The following is an 18056-nucleotide window of genomic DNA, read 5'->3' on the forward strand; positions in this document are numbered from 1 at the left end:
TTTATACTGCTTAATTACAATAACCATTCCGCAACACCTTATATAAATGCAATAGATTCGGATGAAAAGTATGTAAAAAGTTAAGATAAGGCGTGCAATGAAATTTTGTCTGAGTAACAGGTATCTGATGGTCGAGAAACTCTCTTACCTCTCATATAATAATTAAAATGCTAATAAATACTACTCATAAATAAAAGGCTGAAATTAAGATCACTTAGATGGATTCACTTTCCATAGTACCTATGGAAAAAAGAAAATATTAAAAAAAGAAAACTCGCAAGTTTTTATGCCATAATAATACTTCTTTTTATTGAGATTTTTAAAATCATTTTTGATATTTTTTTGCTTGGTTTTTTGTATCTTTATATCACACGTAACGTAAGTAATGTAGTAGATCTTTTAATGCTGTCTTAAGTCACTAAATCTAAGCTGATTGAAAAAATAGAAATTCATCTTTGTCTACATGCCGAAACGAATTTTAACGATATTAACAAATCGATGAGGGCTTTGTGCATTTGCATCAAACAAATTTTATACTTAAGATTACAAAACTACTTGTTATTGCAGAGTTGTTGTTGTCTGTAGTCTCCTCCATTAACACTAGATATACATATTTATGCATGATGTTTGTATAAAGAGGCGTTAAACATTAGTATCTCAATTCGTTTAGTTCACTAGATTACATTGGTAGGTAAATTACAAATATTGCGAGAGTCAGAAGGGAAGGTTAACAAGCGCTTCTTGTTACTTGGGCGTAAGAACGTACAACGAGTTAACAATGGTGAAAGATTATTTAAAAAAAAATAGTAAACACGTATATTTCACAAGATGATCAACTTAAAACGAGTGTAGACAGTGGGCGGGACGTTAAATTAATTACAATTTAAACTACGATTAAAGTCTTTGAATAGAATTTCAATTTAACGACATGACGGCTACAAATTCTGTTCGTTTCTTTGTTTGTTTCTAACACAATCGAGTCTTGTTTGTTGCTTACAGTTGCTTTAGCTGGAAATTGGCATAGTTTAGTTGTAGTTTAGATTTAGTTGCTTGTAAAAAGTCATTTGTTTTCGTTTTGTACGTTAATACCAAAGTTTTCACTAGCTTCAGCAAGCGCCTGCGTCTGCGTTTCTCGATAACATTTTGGGTTCGGAATTTCTGGGGCTCCGAATTTGACGGCAAACAATTCGGTTTTAACTCTAATTTCAATGTACTCTAATGTACGTGGCATAGTTGTTAATTTGTTATTTGTCTGTTCTTAGTATTAGTTGTGTTTTTGTTTCTTTGTTGGTTTTTCTTTTAAACATATTTTTTGTATTTTTGCAGTGGTTCATTTGTTTTTTTATAACGTTTTTTTTTTTTTAAATATGATTCGTTTGCATTTCGTTCGCCTGCAATTGGAGTTTGTTGGTATCTTCAGATTTTTTTCCAGCATTTTGGTATCTTGAAATAAGATATTCCTGAGCCACTGCTCCGAATGCTCCATCAGGCTCAACTTGGTCAGAATATCAATCTCAATCTCATTAGCGGAATCTGTTAGTCGAGTCTTAGCAAAGGATCTTCAGTTTATCTAAGGTTTTTCGCGTATGAGGTCCACGTGGTACGGGTTCGGGGTGGTTTGTGATTTTGTGGCGGGCAGGAGATATGGGCTGGCTTTATGAGGCTGGGAAATCTATAACATGACAACGCGGAACAAACTCATCAGCCATTGGATTTAGAACAGACTTTTCAACATCACACTGGCTCTTAGGAAGTGCGGAAAGTGCCGTGTTCTGCTCGTCCGTCCTGAAATAAGCGATTGCAAATTAGCTTCGGTTCAGCAATGGTAACCAGACAGCCACTACTCACTTGGCCTTCTCCCATTCGTTGATCTGCTCCTCCAGCTCGTCTTCTATCATGGCTTCAAAACACTCCTGCATAATCTCTTCCTCCTCCAGCCGTTGCAGTTCCTATCATCCGATAGCAAATGTTTTAGTTTATAAGTTTATCATATATAGTGAATTTAATCTTACGTTCTTGTCGAACTCCTCCTCGTTCTCCATCCACATGTATTCGGAAAAATCTGGCTCATCGTCGATGTCTGACAGCGACTCGTCGTCGTCCACTACGTAAATTATTTGATCCGTCCAGTCCACAGATGGCACTTTTAACAACATATTGGCTGCAAGGGGATAGGATTCAGATTACTAAAAGCGAACTTATCAACAGTTGGTCTTATATTTCTCAATAATACTTAAACGAATAAACTCGAATTATAAGAAATATAAGAAATATAAGAAATATATATATGAATCTGAGGTGCCACGGAAATATGTTTACATATAAGGGATTCGATTGATTTATAAATATTTTTAATTGCTTAATTACAACTTTATCTCAGGAGTTTCCGACTTCTGAGGTTCTCAAACAAACATATTTCTCGTAGACTACTCAACTGAATAACAAGAATACAATTTCTTTTTCTGTGCTAATAAGTTCAAATGAATTTTCTAGCTTTGTTTGACTTAGGCAGGCTCATCTGTATTTAAACAAATCGTATTTAACCGGCAAGAAGCCGGAGCAGTTGTGTTTTCGTTCTACGAAACCGGTTTTCCGTCATTACCACGAGATAAACAAAACCAAAATCGCACCTATACAGGTGTAGTGGCTAACACTAATACCTATTTGTTTATATAAATAAGCGAACATTTTCTCTTTTCTTTTTGCGCAACGTTTTTTTGTTTAGTGGTGTCTATTTTTTGCGTTGTGGCCGCGGCATACAAAAATTTGAAAACAAAGTGACTCAGCTTTTGGTGCAAGAGCGAAAAGAGCCCCAAATAAGTGGACGTACTTGTATGCTATATATGTACATATAATATAGTCTATAATTTAGTACTACATCCGATTAGAAGTGTATAGGTTTACTACTCGTATCACTTTTAGTCCCGTTAAACATTTTATGGCGTATAAAAATGCCACTATCAGCTAAAAACAAACAAGCAAACGTGTGAAATAACACGAAAGTCAAGAGCGGGATTTATGCAAAACGCAATAAGCCAAAGGCGATGATTGTCATCGGTGAAAACGAGGAGTTTGTGGGCGTAGCTATCATGTTGAACGTGCCTGTATCGTTACATTGTGTACATATTTTCATAATACAGTTTTAGGATAATGTTATTTTAATCACGTAATTTCCTTTTTGTTTATTCTACTTACCATATTTGCGCTCTAATAATTGAATTATTATGAATTATTTGTATGGAAAATGAATATTTTTAGTTATTTATTATTATTGAGGCACTAGTTGGTTACCCGCAACTGTGCGAACATTTGTTTACAGTTCTCCATACATATGTAAGTTTGGCGTGAATGTTTATTTCACACAAGATTTGATTGCCCTCCATTCTAGCTTTTTATTGCCATTGGCAGCTCTAATCACACTATCAATAAATGGAATTTTTTCTGCGTCTTCCAACTTGTTTACCTAATTATTTATAGAAATCAGCTGCTTTTATCAGCAAAACAAGGCGCTTGGAAAAACATAAGTAGGATGGCAACTCTGTCCCTTTACTGGTGTACGTGCCGCCACACACACACGGACACGAGTGAAGCACATCGAATCGCAAGTAGAAGTTAAGTTAAACGTCCATATTTTAAATGAAATTGCGAAAATTAAAATGTATTTGCACGGCAGACTTGACGAAATTCGTGCATACATTTAGTATGTAAAGTGAATATGCAGAAAACACAAAGGAGGCAACAACAAACACACACACACAAATGGGCTCTCAAGTGCAGTGGTGTTGGTGTGCCCGATTGAATGAACCTCCCTCAACCCAAAAAAAAGAGCAACAACAAACACAGCAGCGGCAATGATAATACATACAGCGCACTGTTTCATTCAAGGTAACAAGTGTTTAAAGTTTAAACATTAATATTCTTGGGGTTCGTGTACTTGGAGTCTAGCATGGCCCACGCACACGTACACAGGAAGAAACCAAGTAGTCTTCTAGCATTAAATGTTTTAATTTGAAGTACACTGAAGGCAATAAATCACTTTACTGCTTGGCAATTATAAATTCGAATTTCTACTAGTAGCAAGTAGACTTGTATGGTATAATTTTAAATATTCGAAATTTCGAAATTAATTAACTGATAAAGTTATCAACTTTCTTGCCTTCCTTCTGACTTTGATGTGCAATAAATACCCTTGATTTATTTTATTATTATATTGCACGCAATTTTTTTCAAGTGTAAATAGGGAACACCAAGATAATGTCCGATCCGATACTTGGCCTTTATTGATTTGTCCAGAAGCGGTTTTAAGTGAGCGTTTAAGTGTTTTGGCGGAAGCGCCAAAAGGTAAATGAAAAACCAGGAAGCCAAGTTCTCTGACTTCCGCCTTTCCCCGCGCACAAATAAATGTATGTACATATGTACAATGTTTGGGATTATTTAATTTGTTTAATTCGATCTACTACTCACTCTCAATCCTGCCGAGAAGTTCGTCTGCTGTTGCACTGGATATTTTGGAGCCACTTCCTCCGGGAGACTTGTTGTTGTTTTTATCGATGATGGTCGGTTGGTTGATTTTGTTGTTGAAGACTATGCTTTTTTTTTTTGGGTTGCACTGAGAATTTTGCGTCGCTAGAAAATCGAGGGGAATACACTGGCAATTTAGTGTTTCATCCAATCCAGATTGAGTCCACACGGAGAATTTTGATATTTCTATTGCGAAACGTATTCGACTATGTGCTGTGTGCGGAATCACGTCAGTGAACGTCAAGCAAACGAATTGAAAAAATTGAAATGATTAATAAAGCAAGGTGGAGAAACATCGATGGCACTATCGATGCATCGATACACCGCTGCGACTATCGATGTTTTCCCACATAGATGTGCAGCACAACGAGTTATAGCATACGCTTTCTAGAAATATTAATATTTTCCCTGAAGTATTGGGATATATGCGATTTCGCACCATTAAGGTAGATAAATGAGCTGTTTCTTCATCTTACAGTATTCAGCCGGGACTCAAACCAAATATATGCGTCAAATCAAACAGCTATCGATTGCCGTGTAAAGAATATGAGTATTTAGTACATTGACTGCCAATAGATGTTTGCTTTAACACATATTTTTGAAATATTGAATATTTGTGTAATTTTGTTACTTGATTTGTAGAAAACTGTTCGTTCTGAAACATTTGTCAGCTTGCTTTATACAACGGTAAAACTATCGATAAGATTGAAAGATACGATGTGTTTTACGCGGTTTTTTTTATATTTTATTTGAAGATTGGGTTGAAGAAAGTTTAATTGTCATTTAAAATTAAATTGATAAGTATATTGTATTAACATCTACTTTATTTTTATTTTAACACAATTAACTCTACATTTCTAGTAAACAAATAAAATGCTTCGAAAGTACAAAAACGTTAAAACATTTAAACAAATAAGGGCTAACTATTCGATTCCTGAGCACTTGGTGATCCAGTTTTCTCCTTTCTGCTACGAGGATCCCAAGGTTGTAGGTTCGTACTGCTGCAAAAGGCAAATACCAACATGGCCATCGTATTAAAGGCAATCAGCGTCATCAACACCACATTCCACTCATCCTTGCTGCCCTGCAAGTTAAATAAATCAGTTTAATCATAAACTACTTGTATTTGAACATACAGTGTGCACCAGAGCGGCGACAAGATGGGGAGCTAGGAATCCGGAGAGATGGGCCAGTCCATTGGCCAATCCCGAAAGCAATCCCGCGAAGGAGGGCGCAAAGTAGAGCAGCGTGGGCCAGTAGCCACTGAAACCCATATCCGTAGTGGCCATCATGAAGGCAAACATCACAAGTACTAGTATTTTGTCATCACAATCAACCAGGATGATGACCCCAATCAAAGAAGTGGTCAGGATGCTGCCTGGTATTATAAAATGGGATATAAAAGAGAGATTGGTGATGTTTCTGGAGATGCTACGGAAATCTATATAGGAATCCACTAAAGGAAGGTGTTCTTTATAGATGTCTGTGTCACTCCGACTATCGGTAAGCCTTACAGATCCCGTACAGCATTCTCCGCACACAGTTCTGGTCAGGACCCACGCGTCGTTCCACGTAGCTGCCACCCAGGATGCACATGACCTTCGAGCAGATCCCACCCAGATACGGCGCCGCCGAGAGAAAGCCCACCTCGCGCAGATCGAACTCCATGGCCTCGCGCATAAATCGCGGCATCAGTTGGACAATCACCAGGAAGGTGTAGGTGTGGAACATGTGGGTCAGGATGAAGGCGTAGACGGGCGGCGCGGCGAGCAGGCTCTTCCAGGGAATGGTTACCACCTAAAAAGAAGGTATTTAATTTATAATTTTAAAGTTAAAAGCACCAATAACTACTCACAGGCTGCTGCTTTAGTCCCAATTGACTCTTGCCCTGCATCAGGTAATCCACCTCCTCATCCGATATCCTTGGATGCTGCTCTACGGTGTCGTAAACGAGAAAACAGCAGGCAATGCCGAATAAGAGGCCAACTCCACCGACTACATAGAAGGACAGCTCCCAGCCGAAGTTGCTCAGGTAACTGGCCACCGGGTAAACCAACATGGAGCCCATCAGAAGGCCGCTGTAGGCGAAGGACAGAAGCGCCGTTCTCTCTGTGGGATGAGCCCAGGTCACGAACAGCTTGTACATGGCCGGATTTCCACAGCCCTGTCAAGGAGCAGGATATATATATATATCTATTAGTATCTGAAATATGCTAATCCTTACCGCCAGTAAGCCACAAATGACCAGATCAACCACTCCGGCCTCGAAACTAAAGTGCGCCATCGCTGGCAGAAGGATGTAGGCCGCCGCCTCAAAGATCAGGGACACGATGAACAGTCGCTTGCTGCTGCACCGATCTGCCAGGTAGCCGGATAGCGAGATGGAAACCACGTAGCCATAGTAGTAGACACCTGGGAAGGTCAACTCCTGGTTTCGAGTCCATGGTAAGTCGCCCGACTGCAAGAATGAAATTAAACTGAAATATTAAAGGGGGAATTTAATAGGTTCAGAACTTGTAGTGACTAAATTAAGTTTAATAATTATAAACTCCAGATTATCAACTCCATATTGTAATAGCTAAAAAAGGTTTAATTTATGTTTCTTAAGCTAAATATATTAACTAATGTACTAATATCCGTAGCAATTATTCACTTTCATTATTATTAATATATCATTATTGTTTATCTTAAATTCACAGATTAGTGTCTTACTGTTTGTTTAACTAATACTTAGAAATGCTAAAAAAATTAAATAGTTTTTATTTTTGTGTATTTTGGCTTACCCTTTCAGTGAGATTTCTACTTGCCTGAGTTTCCTGGAACTGTGGGTTAAAAACGACCCGAGGAGATCCACATCGCCCCGTGGAGGTGACATTGTCCTCCGTTAGGCGTCCCAACTCCGCTGGAACGACCAGTGCATCCTCCGGCCGGGGCATGACCATCTTAAGAATGATCATGCCGAGCATGTTCCTCATGGCGGCGTGTAGGCAAGTGGCTAGGAAGGCACATAAGGCGTAGGTCAAGCGGACGGAACCCACGAGTTCGTGGGCGGTGGAGGCGCTGGACTGTGAGAGGCGTGGCAGGGTCCATGACATGCTGCTCATGGCGGAGCGGTGGAGGAGGCACAGCCTCCAGCACATATACACGAAACACTACACTAATGGGGAATGTGGCGCAAACCAAGCGTAACCTCGGCTATGGAGCGACTGATTGGCATTCCGGCGGCAATGCAACTGCAAACGCCTGGCGATCGGTAAGAGATCTTACATCGCCAAATTATTTGCCATTTGTCACGATTTGCCGACTAGCTTATCGTCGCCCTCTCACCGAAACCGAAATATGGAGAAATTATCTGGCAACTGTAAACGGTCAGTCCACATATGTAAAGCCAACTGGGCAGTGCCGATAAGAATTCGCCAGCAAATCCAAGCTCAGAAAGCTCGCATTTTTTGTACCTTTCCTATGCCAAATTTCAGGAGCTTAAAAGCCACAATAAATTCGAAGATCTTCCAATATTTTGAAAATAAACTGGAATATTTCTAAGTTTAAGGAATGATTAAAATATGTTTATAAATAATTTGTCACCAAGTGGAAAACAGTGAATTATATTGAAAGTTTACTTAAGTGAGCTTAGGGGTGGCGTGTTTCGTTACCAAGTGAAAAACAGTCATTTAAATGAATGCTGACATATATAGGTTTAATAATGTTTTTTTTATTACTAAACATATATAAATTTTAGTGATTAGACACAAATAAAGTGCTTAACGATCATACTGTAACAATGAATACATTATTAATTAAAGTCGAGCTTATAAGGCACCCAACAGTTGACATCTACTAATGTGATCTATTTGTGTCCCGTTTAATTTTAGTTCGTCCAAGGAGGCCGCCAGCAAATTGCTTAACTTGGCCAAGACAATGCTAGCAGGAAAATCGGGCCACGCGGACAAAAAAACAGAGAGAAAGTAATCCGAGAAGGAAATTGTAAATAAAGTGTAATTGTATTGTGTGCGGCACGTCGCAAAACGCTTTTCACGTTCCGATTTGTGCAATCAGCGGAACTGCACTTTGCCGGGGCGAAGGGGTCAAAGTGCACGCTGTGACCAGTCCTCCACTGACAGCCAATTGGCTTCCGAATGGCCTGTGTCAGCCACGTCCTTCCTACCGCCCTCCCCCCGCAGACTAGAACTCGCGGCACACGTGGGGCACACAAATAGATACACTGAAGAAAACGGGGGAGAGGAAGTTCTGGAATCAGTGGGGCAATAAATAACTACTGTACTAAGCTGAGCTTCTAAATCGATATGTTATTTAAAAAAATTAATAAATTGATTATGTAAAAATGGTGCTAATGCGATGAAAAACGTATTTTTTAGATACTTTAATATATCTGTAAGTAAAAGTATCTGGTAAATATATTGGTTCCTTTTTACATACAACCAAATGTAAGAACTATTTATACGAATCTCTTAATGATGGTATAAACTAACTAATCTAGATAACATTTTGTACAAGATTTTTTTGCCTATAGTTTCTATGAATATATTCTTCGGTAATCGCCATTTCGTCAGCACAAATTCATTGATTAATTTATTAATGTTCGGCATTATTAGTTACTACTGTCTGTGAGCCCCCACAAATGCATTCGCATGCACTTTGCTTATCTTTTCGAACGCATCGCTTGCCTTCAATGCGCCGCGTTCTATTTTTCGCCTCGCCTACACTATGTTTCGATTAAAATTTTGAATTTTTTATGAGCCGCACATGTTGGTTGTCGTAGTCGTGTTGTAGTCCTGTTCCTGTTCCTGCTCCTGCTCCTGCTCCCACTTCTGTTTCCATGCCCGTATCCGTATCCGTTTTTGTTTCTGTGATGTTCCGCTGTTAGCTCATTTGGCATGCATATGGGAAATTCGGGGGAGTGGGGGGTGTGGACGGGGCAATGGGCACTGGGACATTTTACATATTTACAGACTTTTTGATTGATTTTTTATTTATACGCCGCATATGTCGCCCCATTCGAGTGGCTAACGGTGCCCATTCTCCGCTCCCTGGGATTCCTTATTCAGTATTAGTAGTAGTTTGCTGGGAGCGCATATGTCGCCATCGAATCTCGAGGGCAATGCATTGTTTGCATTTGCATAGCCAACATGTTACCATACTCGAATTTGGCATTACCTTGTCCTGGTCGCGTGTCCTGGCCAGGCAAAGCACCTTGCTTTCGCTCTAAAAATAGTCCTTTTGGCCGCCAGGGAGTCCAGTTTTTGCCGAGCCGCGAACTGCGAGCGGGAAAATCCAACCAATTTCCACACTCGCCCACATTCCATTCTGGTCGTAAAAACAAATGTTGTGTACGCTGGAGGACTTGCACGCTTTTCCTACAACTGAAAATGACAAAATTTAGCAGTTGAGAATATAATATTAACCGCAGAAAAAAATATCGTCTATAGGATAATCTGGGATAAGATATTTATTTAAATATTTAGACCAATTTTGATATTTTACTAAAAAAAAATTACTCCATTTAGAATTGTTATTATATTATTTATAAATAAAACATTAAAACAAATATAATTTATATATAGTAGTTCCAGTACTTAAAATCATATGCTTACATTTAAATATATTTATGATAACTAAGTAAGGCAGATGTTAAGTGGGTGCCATAATGGCCATAAAATGACATAAGAATTCCGTCTAATTGCTATTTTGGGAACAAAGTTTAACTTCATTTTTATTTATAACTATTTAGATTTAACCACCCATGTTATTTTAATCTTAATTTTACATGAATACAACTTTGTTTTAATGCATATCTCCCAACCCTATTTTTAACTGCAATATGATAGCTTAAATTAACAAGAGCGTGACAAGAGCATTGCAAATCTCAAATAATCGCTTAATATTGTGCTATATATCCGGCAGGAAGTCACACTCATACACCCACTCGACTTTTCCTGACCAGCAGCATTATCCTGTCGAAAGGATTGGCTACTAGTGGGTCGAGGGGGTTACCACCAGCCCCATATTTTGTATACGTCCGCGCTCCTTTTTCTCTTTATAGTATTTAGTTAGTGTTTTTATTTTGTGGTTGAGCTTGTCCGACGAGTCCTTTGTATTCCCACCTGTCCTGGCCAAAAGGAAAACCGAGAGAGATGGAGAGCAAACAAGTGTTGTCCGAATTTCGTAGAGGGCTCAATTCCAATGCGGCCACTTGACCCAAATTGGATGCCTCCTCACTTTCTGGCAGGGATTTATTGCGGCTTATGTAAAATTCTGTGGCCCGCTTTCCTGGGAGGAAATCATTTTGTAGTAAAAACTTGGCTAAGTGCTTGAGACTAATTTTCTATAATTTATTTTCGCAAGTAGTGAGTGGGTTTTCCGCTGCGAGAACTCTAAGAGCCCTTCTCCAATAGTGCATAGTTTTCATGACGCGACCGCGACAGTTGAAGGGCGGAAAATTGTTGCTCTGCCAGCGGGTCGAAACACAGATACCAGTTTACCAGTTGGCCTTACCTTTACAATTGCGGCCCGAAGACGTGACTGAGCCACGAGTCGCGTTTGAAGTATCTCTCGCGCTCTAATGCACTCAAAAAAAATGGTGTCTACCTAAGTATGTATGTAATATAAGTCAAGTAATAATAAACCAGTAAACCAGAGTAAGAATTACATGAATTATAATATAAAACAATATAGTTCTAAATTTACTTACATTATTGTTTAATAGAGGAAATATTTTTAATTTAACAGTCAAAAGTCCAGTTTTGCGACATTTCTCCGAGTGTACTCGCCGCCTTCGTCCTGCTTTTACGTTCTCACTTTCTCTTCTGCTCTCACTCTCGCTTTCGCACTCCGCTCTCCATTCGCTGGACTTTGCGAGAGTCGTAAACATACGAAGCCAGAGGAAAAGCCATTAGTAGCGGCTTGAAGCTCGCTACGAAAGGATCGAGTTGCGTTCGTCGGTTTTTAAGTCGCGAAGAGAGCGGAGTGCGCGTAACGGAATGCAGTGATATTTAATCGAGTGTCTAATTCGAAAGAATAAAACATTTTGTTAAGCAAGTAAATGAAATCAGCAAGTAAATTCAAATACAAAGTAATGCAGATGCTTAGAGTGTGTCCTGCATACAACTAATTAAACATCCTGCATTACATAATTGTGCACATTGTGGCTTAATTAATTTTAAACATTTTAATGAGTATCGATTCCGGTTGCGAGATGATGAAAACTCATTATTTCCGTGGACGGGTCATGGAGGTCATCACATTCGGCGCGCCAACGCTTAACGTATTTCAATCCATTATATGCATAACCACACCGAAGTCACCAACACACTGACCAGCTAACCAATACATAGCCATTAATAGGGCGTCATTTATTACATATCGAATGTGGAACTCATTCCCAATTCGACTCCCATAACCATAACCATCCCCATATCCATTCCCAGCTAACTAACGAGCCCCGCCGCGGCATGTGTTCTTGAAATCCACTAATTTAGTTTATTATTAGTATTAGTATATTTGTTGACTCCGCCGCCGCCGCCTGCATTAGTTGATTAAAGATGGACTCGAGATGATGTTGGCCCAAAGCTGGCAGCATTTCTAATCAATGATACTTTCCAATTATTCAGTGATCCTTTGATGGCCTAAAAAAACACCACTTAACAGTGATAAGCGAAAACAAAAAGGAGAGTGCATTGTGTCTGTGTGTGTGCGCCATATAGAAACCAGGCGACAAGGATTAAGCCATCAACAGCGAAAGGAGCGACCCTTTAAGCCAAATGTGAGTAGCGGTAAATCCCAGTCAGAACTTAAATGGGGCACTACAAAGTCGATAATTCCAAAGTGCGTCCTTGCACTTGTACCGAATAACTTTGGGCCATATACATATACAAATCCATATCCGAAGTGTATATATATATAAAAAAAAAAACTGTATATATGGTGTGTGTAGTTTGGGGTGGAAGGGATATAATTTCTCTTGCACCTGTCGCTGCTCTTTTCACTTCATCGCGTGCGTGGCAAAGCATTTTTATAGCCACAAAATGTCCTTTTACGTTATGTCTCTCAAAAACAGAAAAAAAACACACACACAGGCAGAAGGGAAAAGCGACAAACAATAACAATGCCAGCCAGCGGGAAAAGTGAAACGCGGTCAGGAGAAAGCAACAAACAAATAGAGACTTACGCACCATCACAGCCCTTAAAGGGCCATTCATTACGTTGAAAATCTGAAGGAGTTACCAATTCCAATGATTCAAAGCTAATACATTGCAGTTTGCACTGATTGATAAAGCTAATTAACCGACAGGCCGCATTAATTTAGCCTCGAAATTACCCCCTTTCACATCGATTGCTTTCCATTTCATTTGTGGACACTTTCAAGGTCGCCTCTTGCGACACTCGTCGCCGACGGCGTTCTGCTATTTTTAAAACATAATTCATATTGAATTATAAATACACTACAATTAGTCATTTACATAGCCGTCATCCGGGGGAAATCCGAAAATTCCGAGGCGCACGCTCTGAATATAGTAACCAAATTTGGGCACACGTGTAGTTGCCCTTCAAGAACTAAACTTGGTAGATGGGTATGAAATAGTCGAAGCTATTTAAGAATTTCAGAAAATAGTCAGACTTTATGCTGAGAAAACTGTATCTATGTAAAAGTGATGTATACTAGATACTTAGTTAAATAGAAGTGTATGAAAAACTTAACTTTCGAAAGAAAGTAATACTTGCAAATTTAACAAAGAATTACAATAACAGCCTTGATTGCCAATTAAATTCGACAAGAAGTAAACATAATGAGCTATCTGAATAAGTGATTCATTGATTAACTATTTTATTTAGTAGTAGGCCGTAACAAAGTGGCCATCCATCGATACGAAACTGCAGTCTCAGCGTTATCAGCTCAACTCTTGGCAAAAGACCAGATGGGGTTAACATTTTACTACAACCATTAGACCGAAGAACAGGTGTCCAAAGCAAGTGTTGGACGCTGATAAGCGCTCTTGATACCACCGATACCACTCTAAATGGCCGGAGAACCAACTAAGTGGCTAATCACTGTGGCTGCAGCCCTGGCAACCAATTCCGGTGACATTTGTGCCAAGCGAAACTGCAGATTGCGATAATTCAAATTAGGATTATCAGGGAAAACCGCCGATTGCCACCGGTTAATCATCGATGTATAAGTGTTGTTTTTTTTTTATGGCCGACACAGAGATAAGATTAACCGGAATCGAGCACTCGATATAGCCCAATCCTCACTCGAAATGGTCAGTTGCCTTTCGGCCATATTAGCCAGCAGTTCGGGGAAGTAGCTCTCAGCTCGGGAAAATGTCAAACTTCCAATGGTTTCTAACGCTCGGCGTCCTTTGTTGTGCGGTTCTCAGTCCTCAAGGTAACAGAAAAGGAACAAAAAAAAATAATAATAAATAGCGAGAGCGAAATGAAAACAAAAGTCGAGGGAAATCATGTGGCCCAATGTGGCGAGCGATTTCCGGTAATTGAATTAAAGCCACGTTTAATCGGGTGTGAGGCCATCGAAAGGGCAGCTGGCCAAATTGGTGGACAAATAAATGTGGGCGTACGACAGTCATAACATTAAAGAACCACAAGTAATTAATGCAAACGCAATCAAGGTCAAGTACTTTGCCCCATTGACCCCACCACTCACCCAGCAACGCCATCGCCACCCCCCGTGGAAAGGACTCTCACGAATGTCCAGGTCCCAAGGTCCTTTGCGGTTTGAGAAATTGTTTTGCCGGCCACGGAAAATGGAAATTAAAGTGGCAAAGCGTCCGGCGAAGTTCAGCTTACTGTTTTTCGGTGCCATTGTTATTGTTATTGTTAATACCATTTTTCGCGTTCGCATTGTTTGTTGCCGCGTTGATACTGTTTTATATGGAAATTTTTTCGATGCCGCAACCTCATCCGGAAGTCGTTGGCGTATACGTAATAAATTGCGGCCCCGACACGTTGCGTGCCAAAAGAAGCTTTGCACGTCGCGACGCTAGGAATTTTTGCTTATAGTTGCCTTTTGTAAGGGTAATAATCAGCTGGACAGGTAGATAAGTGGGCGTGGCACTGCCTAGATTGAACAGGATGTTCAGCCAATTACAAATTTATCGGATCGAGGAAGAGGATTTGTGGGGCGATTTTCAAGTTAGGATGATAATCATTTAATGGAGCTGAGGCAGAAAATATGTTCTTTGAACTAGTCTCTATAACATTTTAAGGATTCTAATGATTGGGTCCTATGAGCACACATTCTGGTACATGGGTGATTTTCCAATTTGCCCAACCCATCGAAAGTTAATGAAAATCTGCTTAATCAAGTGTGTGAACTGGAGCCCGTTTTGAATAATTGAGAGGCAGCCGAATGTGGGTCGCCCCGACACATCCGAATGTGTGGTCACAGGCACCGTGGATACGTTAATTTTTAACCAACCAAACAGGCTGCTGTCCTAACCCATTTCTTAACCAATTGCAGGCGACGGCGGCGTGTTGGCCGTATTTTGGCCATGTGAAAGCGCGGCGGACTGCACAGCTGACGGTACTAGCTGCGATTTGGCCAGCGGCCAGTGCGAGTGCTCCATATTCGATACGGTGCTCGCGGAGAACTTCACCCAATGCCTGGCCACGTCCCTCATTGGTGAAAAGTGCGACGACAGCGTCCAGTGCAATCTTATGCCAACGGGGGCCAGTTGTAAAGCCGGGGTCTGCGATTGCGCCGATGGCCAGAACTATCTGCGTGGCAAGTGTCGCCCACTGAACGGACTCGGCGAGTCCTGCGAAACGGTGAGACCACGGCCCAACCAACCGTATCCATATCCTTTATAATTTCGCATGATTTCTCGATTTTAAACAGGACTTGGACTGCTATTTTGGCTACGATCGTGCGTCTGTGAGTTGTCAGCAAAACGTGTGCGGCTGTGCAAATGGCTATTATAACAGATATGGAAACATCTGTCGTCGCAAATCAATGGGTATGTGTTAGTTGAGAACTTATTATCTATATGGCTCTATATATGAATGATTTTCAGAAGAAAACGATGCCTGCGTCGTTAACGCGGACTGTGATGAACTGGGCGCCGGTGTTGAGTGCGTTGGCCTAGTATGCACCTATGTGGACGAGATCACAACGACTCCGGGTGGCGAGACCGAGGAAACGGAGACCACCAATCCGGGCTCGCCAGAGGATGATGATTCAACCACAGCCGAGGCGATCACCGAGACTGCCGAGCCGGAACAGGAGACCGCTTTCAGTAGCCGAAGGCAGCTAACCAAGGCCTTTGTACACGCCCCCCCGCCCACTCACAGCGATGCCGCCGCCCAGGTGTCCTTCGCCCAGCTCACCAATGGCGACACCGAGCCGCTCATCTCGCCCCGATCCCACGAGATTGCCGTCCAGACGAGCATCGAGAAGTACGAGCTGAGGGAGTTGGGACGCAGTGTGCGCAATGCGGCCACCGCCACCACCACAACGACAGCCACCGCCTCCACGAGCACCAGTAGCAGGCGCAACTCCAGCCGCAACAAGAGACACGCCCACGGCCAAAGGCGCCGCTTGCCCGCCCTCTTCCGCTTCGATGACGAGGATATCAAGACCTACTCCACGCTGGGTTCCAGCCGCGATGACGACGATGCCGATGAGAAGAAGTGTGAGTATCCAACGCTGTCTCTAAGTTTCAGAGTGCTTGAAAAGGAGTCTCCTAATGCTTTGATAATCCTAAATATATTTCAACTATTTATTTCCCATTTAGATGGCAGCAGCTGCACGGATAATGGAAAGACATGCTCGGGTCTGCCGCACTCGATTTGTTCCAAGAATATTTGCCTATGTCGCCAGGGTTACTATGCCCGCAATGGAAAATGTTTTGCCGGTGAGTAAACTGGGCTTTCCCCTACTTAATTCCTGCATTAATTAAATGAAATGAAAATTCTTTAGAACTGGGTGAAATTGCGGAGAGCACGGATGAGTGCGAGTACGAGTTCGATCAGTTGACCAAAACTTGCAATTGCCAAAAGAATTATTTCTACGAGCGGGATCTGCGCAACTGCAGAAAACGTAGGTGGTTCCAACGCTAGCTTCTGAATCGCCCTTAAAATATAACCTTTTCCATCGAAACAGCCATTCAATACCACTTATCCTGCACTTCGAACAGCCAATGCAGTCCATTCGGCGCCTCCTATTGCCACCCAGAGATCCCGAGGAGGTGCACCTGCGAGGAGTACGCCCTCTACGATGCCATCAAGCAGCTCTGCGAGTACAAACGTGGCCTGGGCGCCGAGTGTGAGTCCAACGATGGCTGTCCCGTGGATCACTCCGTCTGCTCCAATCGCGTGTGCGTTTGTGCTGACAACTATTTCGAGAAGGACGATCAGTGCATGCGTGGCATCGGTGCCGACTGCTCGGTGGAGGATGACTGCATAGCTGAGAACACCGAATGCCAGGAGAAGGACGAGGAGGATCAGTCGCGCACCTGCCAGTGCCGAAAGGGATACGTGCACTTCAAGGATCAGTGCCTAAAAGAGGGTTAGTACTCAGAGGTTAAAATGCAAAAGCAGCATTTTTATGAAATTACATTTCATTGTAGCCGAGGAGCTGGAAGACGAGTGCGTCGAGGATGAGCAGTGCAAGCCGCTCCTGGCGAGCTGCAATTCGGAGGGCAAGTGTGGATGCAACGATGAGCAGCACGCTAAGAATGGAGTCTGTGAGACGAAGCGAGGTAATGGAGTCGCTTTGCTTTCTTTAATTAGTTGTAATAATTATAATATGTTGCAATCCTGCAGAGCTGGGAGAGTTGTGCACCAAGGCCACCGAGTGCTATGTGGAAAAGGATCCCGAGAATGTCGAGTGCCGCAACTCCGTGTGCCAGTGCAAAGTTGGATACTCGGCGAACGCCAATCAGAATCAATGCATTCGCGTGATGCCCAATAAGAAAAGTAAGTGTCCTTGCAAAACCAATTGAATTGGGATGATCTATGAGTGTCACGCTTTTCGCAGATTCTTCCGGTAGACCCAGTGCTCTCAAAATCATCACCTTCATGCTGATTGGCTCCGCTTTCCTGATCACCAGTGCGGCCATCAAGCAGGCCTACTACTAGAACCAAACCAAAAACTTGATCCTTTCACCTGCGTGCTGGGGAATGGCGAGGATAATAGAGGGATGGATTGACCAAGGACCTTGGAGGGAATGGGGGGAGTTTTGGGGATCGGCGGGAGTGGCCAGTATTAGCCAAGTTACTGGCATGGATGCAGGTCCATGCGCAACGTGAATATAAATCAATTAGTCCGTAAGCTGATATTTAGGAGTCGAAGCAATATATATTTGGAAAAAGGGTCCTCGGAACGGAACGACTCTCGCTTATCTAATACGGCTAAGTGTAATGACAAATTATCTGTAAGTTTGAAGTTGAACCGCTTGTTGCTAGGCTAAGCGAACAGTTTTTAACCAAATTGTAATATATACATCATAATAAACTAAGGCCAACGAAGAGTTGTGTATCAAATCCAGAAACTGGCAATT

The 18056-nt window shown here is 41.6% G+C and overlaps 3 protein-coding genes and 1 long non-coding RNA gene across 11 annotated transcripts; 2 read left to right on the forward strand and 2 right to left on the reverse strand.

Moving 5' to 3' along the window:
• Positions 1 to 383: 383 nt before the first annotated feature.
• Positions 384 to 5169, reverse strand: LOC6728288 (polyadenylate-binding protein-interacting protein 2). 2 transcript variants are annotated; one of them, XM_016175209.3, is made up of 5 exons: positions 4998 to 5169; positions 4465 to 4734; positions 2013 to 2161; positions 1849 to 1949; positions 384 to 1785 (listed from the first exon to the last, which is right to left on the reverse strand). In XM_016175209.3, the coding sequence occupies exons 3-5, from the start codon at positions 2154 to 2156 to the stop codon at positions 1656 to 1658; spliced, it is 375 nt and encodes a 124-aa protein (XP_016034923.1). In that variant the 5' UTR covers positions 2157 to 2161; positions 4465 to 4734; positions 4998 to 5169; the 3' UTR covers positions 384 to 1655. The 2 variants fall into 2 exon arrangements, with proteins under 2 accessions (XP_016034923.1, XP_044779137.1); XM_044923202.1 differs by lacking the exon at positions 4998 to 5169 and having other exon boundaries at positions 4465 to 4805.
• Positions 3248 to 7452, forward strand: LOC120285078. Of its 3 annotated transcripts, none has more exons than XR_005544349.2 (3): positions 3248 to 3333; positions 3478 to 3885; positions 5660 to 6314. It is a non-coding gene; the product is annotated as an uncharacterized LOC120285078 (long non-coding RNA). The 3 variants fall into 3 exon arrangements; XR_005544347.2 differs by having other exon boundaries at positions 3284 to 3885; positions 5660 to 5934; positions 6001 to 6314; XR_005544348.2 differs by adding an exon at positions 7313 to 7452 and having other exon boundaries at positions 3285 to 3885; positions 5660 to 6966.
• LOC6728289 (sialin) lies at positions 5328 to 7851 on the reverse strand. 2 transcript variants are annotated; one of them, XM_002103602.4, is made up of 6 exons: positions 7329 to 7851; positions 6746 to 6979; positions 6377 to 6685; positions 6036 to 6318; positions 5658 to 5899; positions 5328 to 5605 (listed from the first exon to the last, which is right to left on the reverse strand). In XM_002103602.4, exons 1-6 carry the CDS (start codon positions 7659 to 7661, stop codon positions 5441 to 5443), a joined length of 1566 nt encoding a protein of 521 aa, XP_002103638.1. In that variant the 5' UTR covers positions 7662 to 7851; the 3' UTR covers positions 5328 to 5440. The 2 variants fall into 2 exon arrangements, with proteins under 2 accessions (XP_002103638.1, XP_016034924.1); XM_016175207.3 differs by having other exon boundaries at positions 6746 to 6998; positions 7329 to 7412.
• A 3575-nt stretch (positions 7852 to 11426) lies between these two features.
• LOC6728290 (prion-like-(Q/N-rich) domain-bearing protein 25) lies at positions 11427 to 18043 on the forward strand. Of its 4 annotated transcripts, none has more exons than XM_039295904.2 (11): positions 11427 to 11577; positions 12150 to 12301; positions 15017 to 15324; positions 15395 to 15512; positions 15570 to 16187; positions 16290 to 16409; positions 16475 to 16594; positions 16658 to 17062; positions 17124 to 17255; positions 17320 to 17472; positions 17534 to 18043. In XM_039295904.2, exons 3-11 carry the CDS (start codon positions 15214 to 15216, stop codon positions 17632 to 17634), a joined length of 1878 nt encoding a protein of 625 aa, XP_039151838.1. In that variant the 5' UTR covers positions 11427 to 11577; positions 12150 to 12301; positions 15017 to 15213; the 3' UTR covers positions 17635 to 18043. The 4 variants fall into 4 exon arrangements, with proteins under 4 accessions (XP_039151838.1, XP_016034926.1, XP_016034927.1 ...); XM_016176819.3 differs by having other exon boundaries at positions 11433 to 11577; positions 12029 to 12301; XM_016176820.3 differs by lacking the exons at positions 11427 to 11577; positions 12150 to 12301 and adding an exon at positions 13795 to 13924 and having other exon boundaries at positions 15573 to 16187.
• Positions 18044 to 18056: the final 13 nt, after the last annotated feature.

Source organism: Drosophila simulans, chromosome 3R (assembly GCF_016746395.2).
Source record: "Drosophila simulans strain w501 chromosome 3R, Prin_Dsim_3.1, whole genome shotgun sequence".
NCBI lineage: Eukaryota > Metazoa > Arthropoda > Insecta > Diptera > Drosophilidae > Drosophila > Drosophila simulans.

Excerpts from the sequence above, each read along its gene's own strand:
- LOC6728288 (XM_016175209.3), bottom strand. The coding sequence starts at position 2,156 with ATGTTGTTAAAAGTGCCATCTGTGGACTGGACGGATCAAATAATTTAC. Across the intron at positions 1,950-2,012 it reads AGGAGGAGTTCGACAAGAAC|GAACTGCAACGGCTGGAGGA; the intron begins GTAAGATTAAAT and ends ATCGGATGATAG. Across the intron at positions 1,786-1,848 it reads AACGAATGGGAGAAGGCCAA|GACGGACGAGCAGAACACGG; the intron begins GTGAGTAGTGGC and ends CGCTTATTTCAG.
- LOC6728289 (XM_002103602.4), bottom strand. The coding sequence starts at position 7,661 with ATGTGCTGGAGGCTGTGCCTCCTCCACCGCTCCGCCATGAGCAGCATG. Across the intron at positions 6,686-6,745 it reads TCATTTGTGGCTTACTGGCG|GGCTGTGGAAATCCGGCCAT; the intron begins GTAAGGATTAGC and ends GCTCCTTGACAG. Across the intron at positions 6,319-6,376 it reads TGGGACTAAAGCAGCAGCCT|GTGGTAACCATTCCCTGGAA; the intron begins GTGAGTAGTTAT and ends CCTTCTTTTTAG.
- LOC6728290 (XM_016176818.3), top strand. The coding sequence starts at position 13,861 with ATGTCAAACTTCCAATGGTTTCTAACGCTCGGCGTCCTTTGTTGTGCG. Across the intron at positions 15,325-15,394 it reads TCGGCGAGTCCTGCGAAACG|GACTTGGACTGCTATTTTGG; the intron begins GTGAGACCACGG and ends GATTTTAAACAG. Across the intron at positions 15,513-15,569 it reads CTGTCGTCGCAAATCAATGG|AAGAAAACGATGCCTGCGTC; the intron begins GTATGTGTTAGT and ends AATGATTTTCAG.